We start from the raw sequence: 24,365 nt of genomic DNA on the forward strand, positions 1-24,365 counted from the left end.
GACATATAAAAACAAGCAAGCCAATCGAAAGGTCTCACTAGGGTCAAGCACAAGGGTCAGCCAATCGTCTCCCAGCTGTCAATCAAGAGCAGATCTTCGCCACCCCCATTAGAACAGGAAAATTTGAGTAGCCCACCCATATGAGGGAAGTGGTGTTGAGAGGAACTGTGGTGGGTGGAGAGTCGCACTGGACTATCTTTATGAGAGCGAAGAAAGCCTTCCCAGTGAAACTTCCTGTCTGAGTGTGTCAGTGTGCCTTGGTGTTTTATAGCTGTTTTTATAGCTGGCAGGGTCAAGGGGTAATTCTCCAGCTATATCTCTTCCCTCACCTGCTGTCTTCATTCACATGCTCTCTATACCTCTTTTGATGTCTGATATCTAAGAAAAACCCACCAAGACTTTGAGAGTGAAATAGATTAATGGGAAACTAGATTAGATAAAAATACACAAACTAAGGAAAAATGTTTGTCTTTTTTATAGTAGCTCTTTATTAAAGTGTTGTTGTTGTTTTTTGTCATATTTTCAATTTCAGTCGCCTGCAAGCCTTGTTCAGATGAAGAGGTCCTCATGGCTGTGTGTACTAGTGACTTTGGTAAATAAATATCCACATGCATACAGATTAAATAATTGATTTCACATTTTGCAAAATATACTTTGCTTATTACCTTTGAAAGGTTTGGAATTTAAGCCTTGGATTAGATTATTGCCATTCAAGAAACTAGAAAGAAAATGTCACACCAAAACTAAATTGGAATTATGTAGTGCAGTGTTCTTATGTTAAATTTATAGTACTGTGTTAAAATGACTCCATAGCTATAGCATAAACTACACACACATATATATGTATATATATATATATATATATATATATATATACCAACACGGCAAGCTGATCCGTACTTTCCCAGAAATGTAGGCACATGCAGTCCAGACTGCGACAGCTTTGATCAGTTTCCTAATCACATTGATTTGCTGCGTAAACAAATCATATCAATTAGCACAAATGTACTCAGACATTAAACAAAATGTAATGGGATATAATTGTATCTCGCTTGCTCACAGTGTTCATTAATGCATTAGCCTGTGTTCTGCTAAGTAGTCTTGAGGCATTTTCTTGCTTTTATGAATCTGACAATCATGTAGATTTAGTCTAAATGTTCTCTTCATTCTTCATCTTTTCATTTGAACATTTATAGTTAACAGTCAACAGAAAGACTCAGACTTGCACAGTAATATAACTCTGATATTAGCAGTACACCAGGGTAGGGAGGTTATGACAGCAGTTTTTTTGGGTTTTTTTTTAAAAAAAAAAAGAAGCTTTCATTGCTTTCTGAAGTTTATTTAATTTTAACCTGTTGATTAAATTTTATTTTATTAAAACTGTTCCTTCTCTGTAGCTGGCAGTGGTGTCTTCCAAGGCGTTGCACCAGGTACTAACAAGCACTCCATGGCGACAGTGACTCTGAGACGACTGTTTCACCAAAAGAGCAGGGTGTTTGCTTGGGGTGGAGCCAGAGGACGGAATTGGAGTGGTCGTATCAATGTTCCTGCACAGTGCAGTGTGCGTCCTGGAGGGGACGAGTATCTTTTGACTGGCTCTGTCCATTTTGGAGAAGCCTGGCTTGGCTGTGCACCACGCTACAAAGACTTTCTAAAGCTGTACATCCAAGTACAAAATGCAGGAACAAACCCATGTCAAGTAGACACAAACTGAGAGATCTGTTCTCGGCTCTGATTTTAAACAAGGAGTGCTTCAGTCAGCGAAGAAAACGTGCAAAGGTTACAATTTGGAAGATGGGTCAATAAGGGACTGGAAGGAATCTTACAGATTTATTGTTTTCGTTACAGGCTACGTCTTCAGAATCGTATCAGTTTTATGACATTTTAATAGCCAACGTGCTACTTAAACCGAAATGTCCCTTTGGCTTTATTTTGCTACTGCATATGTAAATATGTTTGTAAATCTGTGCATGAGTGACTGTGAGTGAAAGAAGGAACGAGAGGCTTAAATTTAAACTCGTGCCTACCTGGTTAACATTTTTATTCTCTTGACGATACTGCTCATTCTTGAAATGAAAGTTTGCTTTGTAAAAAGCTTTCTGTAAAATTTAGGAGTCTTCTGACAGAAGTGTATAGTACGCAGCTCTGTGAGTCTTTGTGTGTGTGTGCTGCTAATGAGTTCAAAGGGACTGTACATATTTACAGAAATTAAAGATATGTGTTGTTATCTCACCAAAAAGGTACACACTTGGCGTGTTTTTCAGGTTGTGAATGTGTTAGTATGACCTCTATGTCCTGATAGAGGGGCCCTGTTTATAATTTATTAACAAATCTGCCACTATTTGTCAGATACTGCACGGCACAAAGGGGCTTAGTGTGGCTGGCATGCGGATAATTGAAAACAACTGACAAGTGAAGTTTGTAGTAGGAACAGAAAGTGAAGGACCAAAAGTTACCAGGCTTTCTGTCCACCCACATGGATGCAAACAAAGACTTATTATCCACCTAACTAACCAAAAGAAAAAACTATTATGAGTGCTCAGTGACCATTAGCTGGCAGGAGAGCAGCAGTGCGTCAGTGCTGGCGTTGCTGCCCCTGTGGAGCTTTGATGAGCCACTGTTCTGTTTGGCATCTGCTTTCCCTGCACATGTATATGTGTGTTTGTGTGTGTGTTCACTACTGAGTGAGAGAAGTGGAAGCAATTATATTTTCCACCATAATAATCCGGGTAGCTCAGATACTAATATGCTAATGTTTTTCTCTCAAATTTTCAAGTTTATACTAAACAAAACCTTTACAGTGTACAGCCCTAAAGGTACAGGATATTCATTGTATACTTAATGTAGGAGTAGTTTTGAATTGTAGCCTAATGGCAGGAGAAGCATGTCTGCCAAAATAAAAAGGGACTGCCAGATGGATTGATGGCTGAAACTACTAAGGCTTGATGGGCGGAGAGCTGAAAGACGAGGCGGATGTGTGAATGACCTTAGAGGCGTGTATGTGCACCTTTCCTGCTGCCTGCTGTCAACAGTCTGTGTGTGTGTGTCAGTTTGTGTGTGTGATGTTTTTGCTCTTTCCTCAGGAAGACCAAGAATGGATGGAATGTTCCCCTTTCACACACACACGTTTGGTTAACTATTGTTGTGAGGACACTTGTTAAGATAATGATTCCCCAGGCCCTTACCTCAGCTCATCACAACAGATTGCCTAAACATATTTATTACCTTTATTATTAAACTGCGTCTGCACCTTCAAACATCTCTTTGAAGATGTGTCTTAAAGTGATTACAGTCCAAAATGTCCTCAGTCTGAAATTTTCACTCAGCTCATAAAAATGGTTAGCCAAGCAAACAAATACCTCAGTCAATCCAAACATAAGGTTGGATTATTCTACTTTATTTTTTTTAAAATTGCGATGGTGCCTGGCTCGGGTTTCTTTTTCTTTATTGGTGTCTTGTGAGCCTACATGCTGGGCATATTGCTTAATGCATGACACAGTAATAGAAGTAATTCATCCTCATTATCTTGGCCATTATACTGAAATACTATATACTGAAATCAACAAAGCTTTTAAGCCTGTTGCTGAGCACTTCCACAAACACTTCAGCAACTTTATACTGCAGTTTTAGAAAGTTGGATGATTCACAAGAGCTACATGAAACAAAGAATGTTCAACACTGAAGGCTGAGATAATCTGACCTTTGATGGTGTGTACAGATAGTAAATTTTAAAGACTGGATTATTCAGGTTTAATGGAAACAATTGTGGGTTAAAATTTGTACAGCGTGACCTTTAAATATTCCAGTCTTTATGCATCTGTTCAACTGCTGAGAAACTAGAAGAAAAACACGACCAGAACTGGACTTCTTAACTGATCAAAAACTAAGTACAAGGACACAGAGTTGAAGTTGTCATCGATGGCTAGCTTAACATGCAGCTAATATACGATGTGTGCTGTAAGTGCTATTTGTCATAAGTGAGGATGGATCTGAGTGAAAAACTATGAGGAACTGAATACTAATATCATTTTTAAAATAATGGGATTATTTCATAAGATGTACATTCCATCTGCAAAGTACTCACAGCGTTTCACTTGTTCCACATTCTGTCATGTTACAGCAAAATCATTTTACCTCAGAAATTGTAACAACAGTTAACTTAAGGCACTTTATATTGTAAGGTAAAGACAAGTTATTTCATTATTATTTATTACTGGGCAAGGTTTCCGAACTTTTTCCTCTGTACGAATGCTAATTTTTCTCATCTTTTTGTTTAATCTATAAAACAAGGTTAATTTCTGTTATTTACTTTCAGTTAACATGTAGAGACATATAGAGAGGCATCAACACATACCATTAAAGCTAAAGATAGAGACCTGAGAGGGTCAGCTCTATATAACAGTGCAGAACATCTTAACATACTAAGGTTCTGTGTGTGTTGCATAGGTGTGCTTGTCTTGGGTTGTAGTTTGAGAAGACCACAACACACGCGCCCTGCGCACTGCCAACATGCACACAGGCTACACTGCAGAAACCCAACCCACAATAGCAAACACTCAATACCCCCTGGCAACCCATCTTGGCAATGGTCCAGCTTGCCTTGGCATCCTCGCTAATTCGGGACACACTTATCCTTCTGCATGGGGGTCTTAATGCTAACCTTTAACTGTGAGAGTGTGTGAGATATGGAAACAGTTTGTGCTACAGTATGCAAGGGGCACAGCTGAGCGGTCAGCTGGAGTCCAGGGAATGGCTGAGCTCAGGGAAAATACACATGTATGCTTCCACCCACATACTGTATACTACCAGTGGCATTTTATAATGCACTGGTCAGGGTGGGGTCAGTGCTTTTTACATGGTGGCGCAATATTTTAGGTTGTAAGTATGTCTGGTTTCTGAAGGAGAAGGCTGTGTGTGTGTGTGTGTGTGTGTGTGTGTGTGTGTGTGTGTGTGTGTGTGTGTGTGTCTTTAGAGACTGATGCACTTAATCTTTAAATATAGAATGGGAAAAAAACATTTTTAGTAGTAAACAAAAGTAGATGCAGCGTGACATTTACTGAAATTCTTTTTTTGTGTTTCTGCGACTGTGTTCCGCAGTGATCTTGACAAAATTTTTGAGAAAAGGATGATCTAATTATTAACTTCTAACTATTACTATTATTAACTATTAACATTTTGGATGATATTTGTTAAAAGAAAGACAAAAACGAAATGAAAAAGGAAAGAAGGAATACTTCTGGAAAAATAAGTAAATGTTTTTGATGCATATCAGTTAAAAATGACCTTTTATCATCAAATTATCAAGATGTTTGAGAATGATAATAAATAATAAATAAATATTCTAATACCATATGGTTAGAGTGTTAATGATGATGACCCAAATTGATTTGCACTGGAAATCACAAAAATGAAAAACTATTCAAAGTCTTGTAAACAAATCCTGCAAACAATATAAATCCGGAGCTATTTTAACACAATGTAAAATTATTAATCAGTATTAATCAGGGAATATTAATCAGTCATGGTCCTGTTGTACATGAACCTTCTTATTATGATATTAGGTTGTACTGCCCCTCAGTGGCAGGAAAATAAAATTCTATTCTAAGTGTTAAATTTGTCAGCTGAACTGTTTTAGTTCAAAGGCACAATGTTCCCGCAATTCATCAGACAGAAGTCATTTTCTAGTACCAGTCTAATCACTTTGAATTACATTAAAGAATGTCGAAAAATTTCTACATTAAAAAAAAATGCAAATGAGCACGAGTTGAAAAACATTTGTATCTCAATGCAGAAGTGAAAGCTTCAGTACTGCCAATGACATGTAGTAGCTCAAACTGTGGGTGTCCCATTTTCAGTACGTTTCCTGTCAGCTTTCTGTTTCTACGAAACAAAGCAAAGATGTGGATCCTTCGTAACCTGCTGTTCACCATCTGCAGTAAGTTGTCTAAATAGCTACAAAAGTAAACAGATGAAGAGTACAAATTTAAGATTTAGATTTAAATGCATTAAATCTTTTTTCTTTTGTAGTTAAGGTCAGAAAAACAGCTTTCATTAGGCTCGGGAATATTATACATGACTCTTGCTCTGACAAAATAAATAATTATATGTATTTTTTTTAACTATATTTTCATGATTTTACAGTTGCTCTGAGGTGTGTGATCAGTGCAGTAGGGGTGATCCATGTGCCTGGATATGTGGGGAGTATGGTTAACATTTCCTGTTCCTATGATAAGGGTTACGAGTCTTATGAGAAGTACCTGTGTAAGAATGACTGTGGTGACAGTGATGTTCTTGTTACAACATTGGAATCATGGAAAAATAAATACAGGATCCATGATGACAAAACAGCACGAATCTTCACAACGACCATCTCTGATCTTCATTCTGCCGATGCTGGAAAATACTGGTGTGGAGTGACCAGAACTGGAAAAGATATCTACACTGAAGTCAAGCTTAAATTAGTACGAGGTAAATAATCCCTCAGCTAATTTTAATCTGTCTGTCCGTCCTTGTCTGTCTGATCTTGTCTAATCTAATGTATAAGGACCTAATCCTTTTAATCAACAAATAATACATTAACATGTATTAACACATGTTAAAACACATTAACATAATACGTTAATGATACATTAACATTAAAATGATTTTAAATTTTATTAATTATATATGTATATATATATGTGTATATATATTTTTTTTTATTATATTTATATTATATATTATTTGTAATAATTTTATATGTCACCTAACCACATGATGGTGAAAAAAAAGAGCAGCCTTGATCATTTATTTCCGCTGAAAATTATTGTGGTAATCTCAAGCTTGTGGGCGGTGAACTCTCAATAGACATCAATGCCTATCTGAAAGCACAAATGCATGTGAAGCAAGAAAAAACCCACAAGAACCTGAATATAAAAATGTCATGCTGCTCTTCTGCGACTCTAACATGTCATTTGACACTGTTTATATTTTTGACAGACAGCTGCTGTGACACTGTGACCAAAGTTCAAAGTTATGAGGGATACTCTGAGTCTGTCAGTTGTCCGTATGAGTCTCAGTACCAGAACAGCTTGAAGTACATCTGCAGAGGAAACCAGCCCTCCACATGTCTGCAGCAGGCACTGATCACCTCTGACACCAAACAAAATGCACGATTCACACTTGATGATGACAAAGTGTCAGGAACATTCACAGTGACCATTAACAGCTTGGTCAAAAGTGATTCAGGGTCATACCTCTGTGGTGTCCAAAGAAACTCGGACCTGGATGTTTTTTCTGCTGTTGAGCTGAAAGTCAAAGGTGAGAGGTCATAGTAATATCACTTTACACCAACTGAAAGACAGCCTACAGTACAGTTTTCTGCAAAACACTTTTTAGGAAAGCTGAATAGTTTGTGATTTCACAATTTTGTCTTTCCATCTGACAGAGTGGTGCTGTGTCAAGTCAACTCAAATAAATGGTACTGTAGGACATCCACTAATTTTTCAGTGTCCCTATCCTCCACAACATCGGGATAACAGGAAGTTTCTCTGTAAGGGAGACCATCGCAACAAATGCACAGACATGGTGACAAGTCAAAGTAGATTTGCAATAGAAGATAATGGTTCTTCCAGCTCTTTCTCAGTGATGATCACTAAGATACAAGCAGATGATACTGGGACATACTGGTGTGGGTCAGACTCTCAGTGGAGCCATGGAAACTACACCAGGATTCAGCTTTCAGTCGGTGAGACGAATACTTGTGCATGAAATAACATGGTTAGAGCTGTAAGTTACACCCTATTCTCAGACCATTGTGTTAGTGTGTCATGTCATTGTGTCATTTGTAGCGTGATGACTGAGGATACTCGTGTAAAACTAGGACTACGGAAAATCTCATTTACCGCTGCTTACTTACACTTTTTTGGTGGCTTAAATATAGACACAGCCTCTTCCAGCCTCGCAGAAGTACCTCTGATTGTGTACTTAGTTCTCCAAGCTAAAAGCTAAAACATTATTATTATACATAAACATAATATTATTCTAACTAATTATTCTATTTTCTAATGAAATATTACCGAAAATGAAAATATATATATGATGATTCAATGATGATTCAATTCATTCAATTCTCGAATGAGAAAAACATGCACCTATAACAGGGTGTTTTACTGTTTAAATTAGTTAAAGTCTAACTTTAGCTCAGTGAATACTTTCAGAAAGACTTAACTGACTGCTAGAGTTCTACTCCTTCCTTTATTTTTTAAAAAAAGTTGCTAAGAGCCTTGTTTCTCCAACAGTCTTTCAGCAGCACACTGGCAATGGAGCTTCCACAGTGGAAACACCAGCACAAATTTCAGGTAAACTTATGAAGGGTACGGTATATACAGTATGCATCTTTTAGTCTATAGTGCTGTTGATCAGTGTTGTGAGATCAAATATTTTACCTCTCCATAAGCTATGGATACTTTTTGGAACTAGTTATAGTTTCATGGCAAAACAGAGTGTGTGCACCCGTGGCCAACAGCAAATATCAATAAAAAGAAACATTATCACAAAGGATAATGTTTGAGGATTTTTTTTTACTGTTTCTGTTTTGGTTTCTGTTTTTCAGATGCAGGACAATATGTGGTTTACGCTGTGCCCGCCCTGCTGCTGGTACTTATATGTGTCCTTGTGCTTATAGTTTATAAGTGCAAACGTCAGAAAATAAAAGGTATATTCTGGATTCATAGACATGCACAAATTTCATGAAATGTACATGCGAAAAGAGCATAACCACGTTTTATGCTGTGTGTGTTCAGGTAATGAAGCTGTCGTGAACAGAAATACATCAAAGACAGGAGGTTTAGAGGAAGTAATGGGTACAGCAGAAAATGGCGTAAGACAACAGCAGACAACAAGTCTCACTATACCACAACTAACTGATTTTATTCTTAGCTGTGTTCAATACAGTACTTTGCAAAAGACTTTCATGTAATTTTTAAAAAGTTCTCAAGGCTTTCTGAAGGTCATTCAAAGTTTTTCTTTGGACATTGGTTCACACTCTCGTTTTTGTTTGTTTTTTTCCAATAAAAATAAAAGTAATGTTCGAATCTCCACTTCTCCAAAGCTGTACAGCCCTACTATATCCTCCTCCTCCTGCATATGAACTGAAATCAGCTGATTGTAGCACGAGTGAGCAGGAAGAGCATATAACTGAAGAACCTTTGTAATGCAAGTAACAACATAACTGTAACTGTAAGGGAATTACAAGGCGTCCCACATCATAAACATTTCATCGTTTATGAGTTTTTATAATTTAACAGAGCAGAATTATGTCAAACATCAGTTTGACACTAGATGAAAGCACTGCTACTGCTATGCACAGCTTCATGGAGCCTATAGCACGGCTTCAGTCTTGTCATGTGACAGTGTTGGCATTTAGTAAAGGTCACAGATCACCAAAATTGCAATTCAAATTCTTTTAAGCAATTTCACTTGGAGAGCAAGAGGTTTGCAGGCATTGATAACTATGCCTTATAACCCTTACTGTTCTGAGCATGATATCACTGAGATCCCTGGAGAAAGATTCTACAAAACAGGAGTTTGAACTTAAGGATGAACATAAGCAATAATTTAGGATTTGATCAAAATATTAAACTTAAATGTCTGTGTGACCACAAAAAACATGTTTACATTTAACTCAAGAATTCAAACACTAATAATGTTCAACACTAATATAGGATCAAATAATTAAGTAATCACATTTAAAATCACCATAATTGCAACAGGTGTGACAGTGATTTGATGACAAAACTTGATGCTCATCTTGAAATTGTGGGGATTTTATAGGATTACAACTGATTTGAATTAGTTATCACAACAACAAGCACGGTTTAAGGAAGAAATAATCAGTTAAGATTTGAAAACATAAGAGAAAAAAGAGAAGTAGTCCCTTTGCTGGTTCTGCAGTTCGACAGTGTGAAATTAACCGCCGACTAAAAAAATTTATAGTAGTGGATTGTCTCATTGAGGTATTTGGGGGTAGCATGAAATGTTTTTGATGCAGACTCTGGTCCACAGGCTACACTTAAGAGAGCTGCAGCTTTATACTTTCTATGATGTTGAGCTGAGAACATGTGGGAAGCATCCAGTTTTAGACTTTTTAACTTCTTTTCACCCTAACACTTCGGTAAACTATGGAATTTATCTGCAGCAATATTTGAAACATTATTTGCCTTTAGTGTTCTATCAGAATGTAATTGTTGGTCAAACATAATGTATTTTATACACATCTCTTATTATAATTCTTCATATTGTGAGTCTGGATAGATGTGGTTTTACTCATTAGTGGTGAAATCAGATCACAAGACAATCTTAGTTTGAAAGTGGTGCCAGAAAAAAATGTTGTTGTTGTTTTTTAATGTTTGCTTTATAAAATGTTTCCATAACACTGTCATGTGTTTTCCATTGGTTTCTGAATAGATTTATGGAAACGATGAAGTTGTGAGGTATTCAGAGAAGCAGACCTCCAAGAGTGCCTGTAACGACTATCATGATGCAGGTGAAGATGAACCAGACTATGAAAACTGCACACAATCTGAAGAAATCTACTGTAATGAAGATTTCCATAAAGCCAATAGAAGATGAGATTAATTACATCTGTGCGTACATTCAAAAACAGATTCAAAGTGTTTTGTTCACCAGGGCTTGCACTTAATAAATGTTCCTTTGTTTTTCATTCTTTTGCTGTTTTCACTGCCTTAGCACACTAAACCTGTTCAGGTTAAGGTATTGCTTGCTGTTGACAGCATGATGTGGACTGTGCTTCTGAAACTGTGAGAAACCAACCAAAAATTAAATGTAATCATTGCTTTTTTCATTTTATGATACTTTTTTTCCCCCATTGGTTTCAATTGAAGATTTCTGACACAAGCAGTTACTGGATTCAATTTTGCAGACAAAAGTAAACATTATTCATCAACATGTGTCACGTAACCATCTAATAGCAGCACAAATGTGGCAGGTTTCCCCCGTGGAGTGCTTCTATTAACCGACGTATATTTTTGGTAATGCTTGGTTTAAATTTGGTAGTACAACCACAGTACTAAGTGAGATAACCGCAGTATTGTATTGCTTAAATTTATGATGATGTATTTATATATTTTTTGTTTTTCTTATTCTTCTATGTAGGAAACTTTTTTTTCTCACTTCTAGAGAGTTTGGTGCCACTTGAATGAAACCTTCAACTTTAATTTTCTTCTGAGGAGATTAAAAAAAACTCAACTTCCATCAAAAAGTCTCACTTTCATTGTCACTGGTTAGTGTGTCACAGTGACCCTGTGGTTACAGCACCAGTAATTTTACTGCAGTATTTTACAAGAGTGCAGTTTGCATCACTTGTTAATAGGTATAAAGATTGGATACAGGTATGTTTCTTGCAAAACTTTAATTCTTGCCTTTCATTTTATTGTAATTTTTAAAAATAAGTGCTATATTTAATATTATAACTTCTTTTTACTTTTCACTAATGATGTGGCACCAAATAATTGGTTATGGGCATAAAGTGAACAATTATGACGGTATTTGAAATGATTAGATTTGCTTTTCCAGGGGACCATTTTGGACTTTCCAGACAGACAGAAATAAAGACGACAGAAAAACATGACTGTTGTTCCTCTTTTGTGATGAATCTTTCTGTGAAAATTGGAAGTGACTGTAGTGGTAAGCATATTGCAAAGGAAACTTTTAAATATAAAAATAACAACACACTTCTCACGCTGGATCTGGATATGTCACCCAGTTGCTTAAAGAGAAAATCAGCTAAAGGTTTTCTATGAACAAATCTGTTTTAATTTGTGCTCATTGCATCACAATAGAAGGAAAATACAATTCCAAAGCACAATATGACAAGAGAACAGGGAACATTTAAGAAAATGTTGGCATACATGGGTGTTATCAGCTGCACTACCAAGCTTAAACCAAGAAGGATGATAGTTGCTCCATTAGCATTATCTGACAGAACTAGTTAGCTGCTTTACCAAATATATGGGGAGTTTTTAGAACTGTGACTGTAGAAATTCTTGGTTTACTGACCAAATTTAACTAAAAAACTTTTTTTGATAATTGTTCTAATAATTGACATTTCTTGTGAAATTAGACCAACTTTTCAAGGACCCAGCTTTTTAACCTCCTGAGACCCGAACTCTTTCATGCCATGCATTTTTAATTTTTCTTTGCTATTTGGGCTGATTGGGACCTGATGAAAGTAAAAACAAAGAATTACCTGATTTTTGGGGGGGGATTTTTGTTTCTGAGAAAAATGAGATCCACATATGAGGACATTCGTTTTAAATTTCAATAGAACAGTGGTAGTATACTCTCCTCGTAAGTGGATATCATGCCCTTGTAGAGGTTAATTTGTATTTTGGTCTAGATAATCCAAAACGTGATGTCCGCATATGTGGACACCAGGTCCCAGGAGGCCCTTGGGCAAATTCAGCAGTTTTAGTTTTCTGGTTTGGCTACTGGTTGGATAAAGTAGCATTGTGGTGGTGTTAGTTTAAGTTCTAAGACTGTTGCTTCTGAACCATTAACATAATTAACAGAGAATAAAATGCATGTTTGCTGTGCTTCTTTTATGTGAATGCAACATTGATAGTAAGATATAAAACTCAAGGGGCCTGTTTATCGAGTGATTTTAGTTTCAGTTCTTTAAGCACAGTTTCCTAAATACACTTACAGTTAACAATTTCAGTGCAAAACCTAACTTTTACAGTGTTCTTTGTGTGAAGTCTGTGAATATTTCTTTCAACACTAGGAGGCATACGTCAGTTACAAATCTTAAAATGCCTCTAGAAGATGTCCAGTCACCTCTGTACTGATAGTCTGGCTCCACCCTGGCTTCCTTGTTGTGTGCGAGTCATTCCTGTCAAGTTTCTGTTTTGATTAACCAAAGCAAAGATGTGGATCCTTCAAAACTTGCTGTTCACCCTTTGTAGTAAGTCGTTTAAATAGCTACAGAAGAATAACAAATCTGTTATTGGGAATGTTATTATACATGATTTTCGACATGACAAAACAAATAATTATTACATTTTTATACTGTCTTTACTTTACAGTTGCTCTGAGGTGTGTGATCAGTGCAGTAGGGGTGATCCATGTGACTGGATATATGGGGAGTGAGGTTAAAGTTTCCTGCTTCTATGGCCAGGGTTATGAGTCTTATGAGAAGTATCTGTGTAAGAGCAACTGTGGTAACGGTGATGTTCTTATTAAAACATCAGAATCAAGGAAAAACAAATATGTTATCCATGATGACAAAACAGCACGAATCTTCACAACGACCATCTTTGATCTTCTTTCTGTGGATGCTGGCAAATACTGGTGTGGGGTGAGCAAATTTGGAAAAGATATCTACACTGAAGTCGAGCTGAAATTAATGCCAGGTAAATACATTCTTCTCAAAATGTATTTTATAATGAAGTAAAATAATTAAGATGATGTTAAAGACAATCAAGTTTGTGTTTCCAGTGATTACAAGGTGACATAAAATGTAAATATAAGGTGTAAAGGATTATTTCCTTTATCTTTTTGACAGACAGCTGCTGTGACACTGATTAAATCACACAAACTCTGGGTCTCAGGCAATCTTGTTGCAGCAAGCTAAATATAAAACATCCTCTCTCTATTCTGTGGCTGTACAACATTTTCTGATTCTATTTATAATTTTGACAGACAGCTGCTGTGACAATATGACCAAGCTTGAAAGCTATGAGGGATATTCTGAGTCTATCAGTTGTCCGTACGAGTCTCAGTACCAGAACAATTTGAAGTACATGTGCAGAGGAAATCAGCGCTCCACATGTCGTCGGCAGGCACTAATCACCTCTCATAGCAGACAACATGGACGATTCAGACTCGATGATGACAAAATCTCAGGAAAATTCACAGTGACCATTAACAGTTTGACCAAAAGTGATTCAGGATCATACCTCTGTGGTGTCCAAAGAAACTCGGACCTGGATGTTTTCTCTGCTGTTGAGCTGGAAGTCAAAGGTGAGAGGTCATAGTTATATGTCATTAATTCAGCCAAAATGAAACACTGTTTTCTGTAAAAGTCTCTTTAATAAAGTTGAATGTGATTCTTAAATACTTGGAGGAAAGTACACAAAGATTCAGCTGTCAGTAGTTAAGTTGAACAGTTGTGTATATGACAGCAAAATTAATGTCTTTGTTTGCACCCAACTTGTTAACCATGGACTGCAGTTTTTAATTCAATTGTCTGACGTGATGAAATAGTACAGCAGCCAACTGGTTTCACACTAAATGCAAGAAATCTGCCAAAAATGGAACTGCTGAGAACACTGCGTACTAAGGCAGACACATCACTTCCCACAGTATGCATCCATGTTGATAGGGCCTCTTCTAGACTCTCAGTGATTGCATTTTTTTCACAGATTATAAAGTAGTTTTTGACTTTCTTTCATATAAAACTGATGATCAAAGTACTATTGATCTGCAAGTTCTTTAACAGCTTTTATATCTGTCTATCCACCCACCCATCTATAAATCGATCTTTATATAAGCATAACTAAGCATATCTTGCTTTATCCAACACAGCCCCTAACACATTTTTTAATAGTGTATTTAGTGCTAAAAGCTAACCCCAGGTGTTTATATAGGGGGTTATCATTTATACAATAGAAGACAAAAAGATATGCACTACCTTTTTTATACTTTCTATGTTATATATGTCATTTTTTCTCTTTATGCCAGTGAAATACTTTGAAATTTACATAGGCTATATGAGGCTTTATGAGTAACAGAAAGAGTGAGTGTCGGAGCCACAATCCACAATGAAACACAGAGCATCCGGGAAATCTTGAGACAAGCTGCTCCAAGAATGCCTCAGGAAGCCGAATACAGATGATGATGAGCCACAGAAAGAGGAACTGTCATGGATAACCAAACCACATGGGATGCACCATCAACAGATAGAGGAAGTGGCTGATATCAGGACATCCTACCAAAAAGGCTGGCTTAAAGGAAAACACAAGAGACTCTGAACAAGGAGCAGAAGACCACAACTAAGATAAATCAGAATCCCACCAGAGCACGACATCAAGAAGAAGGAGGACAAGATAACTGTGAAGTACCAGGGGCAGAAGGAACAAGTAGACCAGTGAAAGGAGGTAAAATCCAAAGTGATCCAGTGGTAATTGTACAACAGCTTCAAGCACAGCTTAATAAAGGTCGCAGCAAGTCTCAGTTTCATCTGTGAAAGGAAGACTTTGAGCTACAGGTTTGACAGGATGAGTTGCAACAAGAAAGCCATTGCTAAGAGTAAGACAAAGAGGCTTGTCTGGGCCATGAAACACCGCCATTGGACTACTGAATACTGGAAGGAGGTATTATGGACTGAGGAATCTAAATTAGAAATCTTCAGTTCATCGCGCAGGATTTTTGTATGCCGTCAAGAAGGCGAAAGGATGGTTCCACAATGTGAGAGGCACCCTGAACCAAAACTGCTAGCACAGCATTCTGCAGCACCATGCAATACCCTCTGGTATGCATCTATTTCAGAGTGCAATCAGACATTAAAGTGCATAATTATTTTATAAAAAACTGGAAAAATTGGGGTGTTCTAAAACTTCTAAAACTGAGCCGTAGTGTATATATAACATTTGTAATTTTTTTTTCAGATGTTTTGGATGGGTTTGGAGCAGAGATAAGTGTCTGGTTTGAACAAATATGTGAATGAATTCGTCCCAACTTAAAGTTTTCTGTGATTATCTCTTTTTCAGACCATTCTCTATAAACTCTAGAGGTAGTGTTTTCCAACTGACCCGTCAGGCTCCAACAGTCATAAAATGTTCAACTGAGCACTGAGTTTCTGACATGTGATTGGCTTATTAGACTTATATCTTCATGAGCAGTTGAACAAGTGTGCCTTACAGAGAGGCTGACAAGTGCATATTGGTCTGTTGATGTGGTTCATGGTTACAATGTGGGTAATTCCCCTGGGATTAAACACAAGTAAAGTCAATGTGCTCGTAAGTGTCAAAACAGCTGTGTAAGCGTGCACCTGTGATCAACAGTTGTGCTGAAATGCCAGTAACTGAAAAACTTTCTATTCTGTTTTTAATTGGTTTCTATTTTTCAGAAGCGGTGCTCTACGCAGCCTACGCTGTTGTCCCTGTGGTTTTACTAATATGTGTCCTGGTTATTATTTATAAGTACAAATGTTACAATGTGAGAGGTATGCTATAGTTTATATTTACACACATATTCAGACTCTACACTCAAATGTGCATGCAGAAAGAGCTGAAAAATTTCTTAAACTGTATTTTCAGCAACTAAAGCTGTCATGAGCAGAAATACACCCAAAGCAGATGATGTGATAGATGCAGAAGAAGGTGGAGTAAGTCCAAAGCCTATATGTGTATAATACACACACACACACACACACACACACACACACACACACACACACACACACACACACACACACGATTATTGATTAAACTGAGACATTGACCAGCTAACTGGTTATCAGTCTGCTTTGGTTTGGATTTAAACTTGTTATCTCAGGGACGCTTGTGGACAGAAGGAGTTTTTAAAACTAAAAATGATTTAGTGATGAAAAGAAATGTTATAGAGTGGTGTCGACTACTGTGATGTTTAGAACAGAAAAGTGAAAAATTTAAGAGAAGAGCTCACTCAGCTGGTTTTATGCTTCTTTAGTATAATGTGACATTAATTGGAAATTAATGGATTTTATAGTCGTGCTATGATGTGTGGAAGTCATCCAGTTTTAGAACTTGTAGCTACTTTAACCTCTTAAGACCCAAACTCTTCCACGACATGCATTTTTAATTTCTCCTTGATATTTGGGCATGTTGAGGCCCAATTAATGTAAAAACAAAGAATTACTACATTTTTTTAACCTTTTTTTTTTTAAGAAAAATAAGAGCCACATATGAGGATATTTTATTTTAAAATTTTGAGTAAGTAGAAATCAGGCCCATGTTGAGCAAAATTGAGTATTCTGGTCTAAATAACCCAAAATGTGATGTCCACATATGTGGACGCCAGGTCCTAGGAGGTTAAATCAGCTTCTGTGGTTCGGTCAGTATCTGTCATATGTAAAACATCTGCATTTAAAACATTTTTATTATATTTCTTGTAATAAAAGTTGTCACTACATATATTATATGAGCCTATGTATACTCATATACTGCAACCAGGGTCTCTGCAGCATATGTGGTTCCCTAGCCTCTAACTATCTTTGTTGATTCTTTAGATTTATGGAAATCAAGAATTTGTGGTGACCTTCAAACAGCAAAGCGCCTTGAACCACTTTGATGATCCAGGCGGAGATGAACCAGATTACGAAAACGTTACAACTGAAGAACGCTACTGCAATGAAAATTACCATAAAGCTCACAGAAGATAAATATGTACATATGTGCTTAAACTGTGGGTCTCAATTGTATGCAGATCCTGTTTGATTCATCCTTAACACGAGGTGCTCACCAAAGTACCGCTGTTGTTCAACATTGTCACTGTCTTACAAAGTCAAAGTCAAAGTCAAAGTCAACTTTATTTGTCAATTCTGCCACATGTACAGGACATACGGAGAATAGAAATTTCGTTACTCTCAAACCCTAGATGAAATAGCAAATGAACATTTAAATAAGAGAGTGATTAAAAAATGCAAATAAAATAATTAAAAAGTAAAAATTTAAATAAATAAATACAATACAAATTAACAAGAAAGCTATGCAATATACAATATACAATATTCAGGTAAGGGTAAATGACATTGAGTGTAAACCAGGCAGAGTAGTGCAAATAGGCAAATAGTGCAAATGGAGATTTAGTAATGTACGGTAAGAGATAGTATAACAACAAAGTCTTATGACGTAATGGCAGTCCAATGCTCCACAAAGTGACTGGTAACTGGTGCAGGCCAGTGAGTGAGTCAGAGTGTGTGTGTGTGTGTGTGTGTGTGTGTGTGTGTGTGTGTGTGTGTGTGTGTGTGTGTATGTGACAGAGTTCAGTGAGACCATAGAGGAGAAGAGGCAGAATCGGGAGGGAGTTAAGCTTCCTGACAGCCTGATGGATGAAGCTGTCCTTCAGTCTGCTGGTCCTGGCCTGGAGACTCCGCAGTCTCCTCCCTGACGGCAGCAGCTTGAAGAAGCTTTGCATTGGGTGCGTGGGATCAGCCGCTATGCAAAGGGCTTTTTTAGTGAGACGGGTGCTGTAAATGTCCTGGAGGGAGGGGAGAGAGACACCAATGATCCTCTCTGCAGCTCTCACTATGCGTTGGAGGGTTCTATGACAGGACGCATTGCAGGCTCCAAACCACACAGTGATGCAGCTCGACAGGATGCTCTCGATGGTGCCTCTGTAGAAAGTGTACATGATGGGGGCTGGTGCTCCTGCTCTTCTTAGTTTGCGGAGAAAAAAGAGACGCTGCTGTGATTTCTTGGCCAGTGCTGTGGTGTTGTACGTCCAGGAGAGATCCTCTGTGATGTGCACACCCAAGAACTTGGTGCTGCTCACTCTCTCCACAGACGCTCCGTCAATGGTCAGAGGAGCATGTTGGGTGTGCATTCTCCTGAAGTCCACAACAATCTCCTTCGTCTTCTCCACATTCAGAGAGAGATTGTTGTCAGCACACCACGTGGCCAGGCGTCTCACCTCACTTCTGTAGTCGGTCTCATCCCTGTTGCTAATGAGACCCACCACCGTTGTGTCGTCCGCAAACTTGATGAAGAGCAAAGAAAGTATTCAGCTCGTTCAGCAGGGGGATAGTGCTATCACAGGTCTGTGGTGGGGGCTTGTAATCTGTGATGGTCTGAATGCCCCGCCACAGGCTCCGTGAGTCTCTGCTGTCTTTGAAGTGATGAGATATTTTCCTGGAGTACTGTCTCTTAGCCTCTCTGATGCCACGGGAAAGGTTGGCCCTAGCTGTCCTCAGGCTCGCCTCGTCTCCATCTCTGAAGGCAACATCCGATCCCTACTTCATTAATATCATGAAAAACATCCTGTGAATATTTATAGATTAAATTACAGATAAAAGCAAACGGGCTGTGTCAGTCAGAGGGAACATGTTTTGCAGGTGGGTTTTACTGCTTCTCCTTAACGTATAATGTACTGATAAGACTTCTGTATTTTAACTAAAATAGTGAATGAATACTTTTTTTTCAACCAAGCAAGTGTGAATACTTTTTTCACTGATGGACATCATGTCACGGTCCATGGTCCGCCTTTTTTATTTTGGGCTTCCTCATGGTTTTTACACTGTAGTGTGTTTTTCTCACTGTGTCTAGCTCCCTAGCCCTTTTGTATTTTCTGAGTCCAGTTTTAGGTTTTGTAATGTGGCTTCCCTGTGTTCTGTATTTCCTGTTTTACTTTGATAGTCCCTGTTCTGTGTGTAGTGTGTCTGGTTTTGCTCTCCCTTGTCTTGTCAGCCCTGATTTGACCCAGCTGTGTTTCCCTCCTGTCTCTTATCCCCTGATTGCTCCCTCTGTGTATTTTAGGACGGTGTTTCTCTGTGTCAGTGTTGCATCGTTAATGTCTGCTCACCCTCATTCCCCACTCTGTTTTCCGTCTGCCAATTTAGTTTAGTCACTTTACCAGTTTTGCTAGTTTTCAAAATTTGTTGAAGAAAACCGTCCATTGAGCAGTTTAAGAGTTTTCACTAAACCCATTTTCTGAAACTGGTCTCTGGGCAGGCATTTAAGCCGTACAACCATTTATGACTTTTAGTAAACTGAAAGTGAAATAAAAAAAAAAGGAAAAAGCAAAACTCTTTCAGTATTGCTGCTTAGTGTGTCACACTGAGCCCTCTGCTGGCACTGTTTCAGTGTAACACTGAATACAGTAATTATGCTGCAGTATTCGAAATAAGCATCACTCATTCATATTGAATGCGTAAAAAATATAAATGACTGTAGTGGTAAGTATTTCAGGGTATCCAGATATTAAAATTGAAATAAAATTATATCACAGTGTCTTTGCATAAATTCTGGATGGTTCAACATGCTGTTTAAAGGCTACAGGAACAGTTTCCTAAGAACAAACCTACTGTGGTCTGTCTTTGTGATTGTTATTTTGATAGACAGGGTCATGCAATCACTCATGAAATGATCTCATCCAATTTTTTTTCTTCTTTTTTAAAGTTTTTTTTTTAACATATGCAATATTTGATATCTAACTCCTCACAGCATCCTCCATAATAATCAGCTAGCTCACGCCCTTCACAATGAATCCAACTCCTATTCTTCAGCTCCACACTCTGAGAGAAAAGCTCTCACTCCTTGCAGTTGCACAACTCCATGTTTTTCTTTAGCTGCTGAGTATCTTGTTCTTGTGTCTGAGTCATAATTTTCTGAGGCTGAGTCAATGCTGGTTCCTCAGACACAGGGTGGTTAAACACAGAAGTTCATGTAATGTTTTGACAGCAAAGCCTAGCAATACTTCTTTCACCACTAGATGGCATATATCAACAATTTTATAAATTTTTAAATTCTTTTATGAGAAGGGCCACCCAAGAATGCTCCATCCCTGCTGTTCTGACAGTCTGTCTTTGCATTTGGCTTTAACGTTTGCATGACATAAAATACCTCTAATGTGAGTGGGCGTTAAGGTGTCTGGGAAGGGATCTCAAAACTGGATGGCAGACAGTTGGTGTCGTAAACCACCGCCTCTGTTCAAAGATGGTCGCTCACAGTGGACATAAATTGCTTCTTTTACTCCTCTTTCAAACCATCTGTCTTCTCTGTCCAAAATGTGAACACTGGCATCCTCAAAAGAGTGACCTTTGTCCTTTAGATGCAGATGGACCTTGTCTTGTCCCGTGGAGGTGGCTCTTCTATGTTGTGCCATATGTTTATGAAGTGGCTGTTTGGTCTCTTCAATGTAGAGGTCTGGGCATTCCTCGCTATATTATACAGCATACACCACATTATTAAGTTTGTGTTTAGGAGTTTTGTCTTTGGGCTGAACCAGTTTCTGTCTGAGTGTGTTGCTGGGTCTGAAGTAAACTGGGATGTCGTGCTTGGAGAAGACTCTCGTGAGTTTTTCTGATACACAGGCCACATAGGGGATGACAATGTTGTTGTGTTTGTCTTTCTTATCCTCCCTAGATGGTGTCTGATCTTCTTTCCCGTGCATCTTTGCTGACTTGATGAAAGCCAATTAGCATAACTGCATGTTTTGAGAGCTTCTTTTACATGTGTGTGTTCTTTCTCTTTCTCTTCAGGCTTTCCAAGCTCCTTAGACTGTTGTTTATAATACAACAACAGTATACAGGGAGTGCAGAATTATTAGGCAAGTTGTATTTTTGAGGAATAAATTTATTATTGAACAACAACCATGTTCTCAATGAACCCAAAAAAACTCATTAATATCAAAGCTGAATGTTTTTGGAAGTAGTTTTTAGTTTGTTTTTAGTTTTAGCTATTTTAGGGGGATATCTGTGTGTGCAGGTGACTATTACTGTGCATAATTATTAGACAACTTAACAAAAAACAAATATATACCCATTTCAATTATTTATTTTTACCAGTGACACCAATATAACATCTCCACATTCACAAATATACATTTCTGACATTCAAAAACAAAACAAAAACAAATCAGCGACCAATATAGCCACCTTTCTTTGCAAGGACACTCAAAAGCCTGCCATCCATGGATTCTGTCAGTGTTTTGATCTGTTCACCATCAACATTGCGTGCAGCAGCAACCACAGCCTCCCAGACACTGTTCAGAGAGGTGTACTGTTTTCCCTCCTTGTAAATCTCACATTTGATGATGGACCACAGGTTCTCAATGGGGTTCAGATCAGGTGAACAAGGAGGCCATGTCATTAGTTTTTCCTTCTTTTATACCCTTTCTTGCCAGCCACGCTGTGGAGTACTTGGACGCGTGTGATGGAGCATTGTCCTGCATGAAAATCATGTTTTTCTTGAAGGATGCAGACTTCTTACTGTACCACTGCTTGAAGAAGGGGTCTTCCAGAAACTGGCAGTAGGACTGGGAGTTGAGCTTGACTCCATCCTCAACCCGAAAAGGCCCCACAAGCTCATCTTTGATGATACCAGCCCAAACCAGTACTCCACCTCCACCTTTCTGGCGTCTGAGTCGGACTGGAGCTCTCTGCCCTTTACCAATCCAGCCACGGGCCCATCCATCTGGCCCATCAAGACTCACTCTCATTTCATCAGTCCATAAAACCTTAGAAAAACCAGTCTTGAGATATTTCTTGGCCCAGTCTTGACGTTTCAGCTTGTGTGTCTTGTTCAGTGGTGGTCGTCTTTCAGCCTTTCTTACCTTGGCCATGTCTCTGAGTATTGCACACCTTGTGCTTTTGGGCACTCCAGTGATGTTGCAGCTCTGAAATATGGCCAAACTGGTGGCAAGTGGCATCTTGGCAGCTGCACGCTTGACTTTTCTCAGTTCATGGGCAGTTATTTTGCGCCTTGGTTTTTCCACCCGCTTCTTGCGACCCTGTTGACTATTTTGAATGAAACGCTTGATTGTTCGATGATCACGCTTCAGAAGCTTTGCAATTTTGAGACTGCTGCATCCCTCTGCAAGATATCTCACTATTTTTGACTTTTCTGAGCCTGTCAAGTCCTTCTTTTGACCCATTTTGCCAAAGGAAAGGACGTTGCCTAATAATTATGCACACCTGATATAGGGTGTTGATGTCATTAGACCACACCCCTTCTCATTACAGAGATGCACATCACCTAATATGCTTAATTGGTAGTAGGCTTTCGAGCCTATACAGCTTGGAGTAAGACAACATGCATGAAGAGGATGATGTGGACAAAATACTCATTTGCCTAATAATTCTGCACTCCCTGTAATCTTACATGTCAGTAGACAGAGCTGGCTGTCATCCCAGAAGTTAAAGTCTAAGTGTCGAAGCAAACTCTCGCACTGTCATGTTTTGGCAAAAAGCAGACCCAAAGAGCAGATTCAAATAATGTCTGGCAGGTTTAAAGTGTTTCTGTTTGACTTGTTTGTGGTTTGAAAGCAGTTTGTGGTAGAATTCACCATCATTACAAACTGGCATATGGGAACTCTGTTAGAGAGGAGACAAAGGATTAATTGGAGTTCATGACGAAGACAGTGATTAATAGTCTTACTTTTGTTAGGAGTGAGAGGAGCCTCGGAGGTAGTTATTGCACATGTAAGTCCTTCCTATGAGAGATTACAGAAAGCTGGTGTTAGAGCTGGTAAGTAGAACTGAAGGTTTCCACAGGCAACAGGTTTCCAGATATTCAAGGGTTCTGTGATGGTGTGGAGCAGGTAACTAGGAGAAGTAAGACAAGACTGGGTTAGAACAAGCAGGTACTTGCAAGTAACAGGTAACAGAGATGGCCTAATAGTCACCACATACTAACAACAATCTAGAAGAGAACTGTTGCAACTTCCAGCTTGATATACTCCACGACTAGGCAAGTGTAGGAAGGATTGTTTCATTTGAGAAACTCCACCCAGGAGCGGAGCAGCAGAGAGAAGCCAGCCCAGAAACTCCACCTGAGTTTTAAAGGCAAGGAGAAGTTAACATAAGAACATATTTCCAGCCAGCTGCCCTACAACACTCTCAAATCAAATGGAAAAAATGGCACTGCAGCACATCCGCGGACTTTGGAGTGTCCTCAACCATACATATTGTATGTATGTGTGTGCGTCTCTTGTTTACTTAAGAGCTGTGAGAACTAGTATGTTTGTGCACTATGAAATTATTTTAATATTTGTCAATCATTTGACAATAAAACAAAAAGAAGCAAAATGTTGCATATGTACTGTATGTGCAATACAAATGATCTAAATGTAAGAGTTTAAAAATGTTGTCTAAATGCAGAAGTTAAAGGCTTCAACACTGCCATGACATGCAGGAACTCAAACTGATGTGGTCATACTTTTAGTACATTTCCGTTTAGGTTTCTATTTTTACGGAGCAAAGCAGAGATGTGGAGCTTTCAAAACCTGCTGTTCACCATCTGTGGTAAGTTGTTTAGATGAGTAAATACATAAACAGACCAAAGGTAGATTTAGATTAAATATAAAGATCTGTTTTTGCAGTAACGGGCAGAATACCACACCTTGTCCATCGTGTATACAGCACTAACATTGCTACTGTGAATGCTAACATAACAAATTAAACAGTGAAATATGTGTAATACTTTCTTTGCAGTTGCTCTGAGGTGTTTGATCAATGCAGTCGGGGTGATCCATGTGACTGGATACCTGGAGAGTGAGGTTAATGTCTCCTGCTCCTATGGCCAGGGTTACGAGTCTTATGAGAAGTATCTGTGTAAGAACGACTGTGGCAACAGTGATGTTCTTATTACAACTTCAAAACCAGTGAAAAA

The 24,365-nt window shown here is 38.3% G+C and overlaps 2 protein-coding genes across 2 annotated transcripts; both read left to right on the top strand.

Moving 5' to 3' along the window:
• The first annotated feature begins 5,878 nt into the window (after positions 1–5,878).
• LOC101479087 (polymeric immunoglobulin receptor-like) lies at positions 5,879–11,626 on the top strand. The gene is made up of 8 exons (XM_004539337.4): positions 5,879–5,935; positions 6,142–6,468; positions 6,979–7,299; positions 7,427–7,726; positions 8,280–8,339; positions 8,594–8,695; positions 8,784–8,860; positions 10,447–11,626. The coding sequence occupies exons 1-8, from the start codon at positions 5,899–5,901 to the stop codon at positions 10,609–10,611; spliced, it is 1,389 nt and encodes a 462-aa protein (XP_004539394.3). The 5' UTR covers positions 5,879–5,898; the 3' UTR covers positions 10,612–11,626.
• Positions 11,627–12,919: 1,293 nt separating this feature from the next.
• Positions 12,920–19,170, top strand: LOC101478802 (polymeric immunoglobulin receptor-like). The gene is made up of 6 exons (XM_004539336.4): positions 12,920–12,961; positions 13,083–13,409; positions 13,699–14,019; positions 16,127–16,222; positions 16,317–16,384; positions 17,267–19,170. The coding sequence occupies exons 1-6, from the start codon at positions 12,925–12,927 to the stop codon at positions 17,417–17,419; spliced, it is 1,002 nt and encodes a 333-aa protein (XP_004539393.3). The 5' UTR covers positions 12,920–12,924; the 3' UTR covers positions 17,420–19,170.
• The last annotated feature ends 5,195 nt before the right edge of the window (positions 19,171–24,365 follow it).

This window comes from Maylandia zebra, linkage group LG6, assembly GCF_041146795.1.
Source record: "Maylandia zebra isolate NMK-2024a linkage group LG6, Mzebra_GT3a, whole genome shotgun sequence".
Lineage (NCBI taxonomy): Eukaryota > Metazoa > Chordata > Actinopteri > Cichliformes > Cichlidae > Maylandia > Maylandia zebra.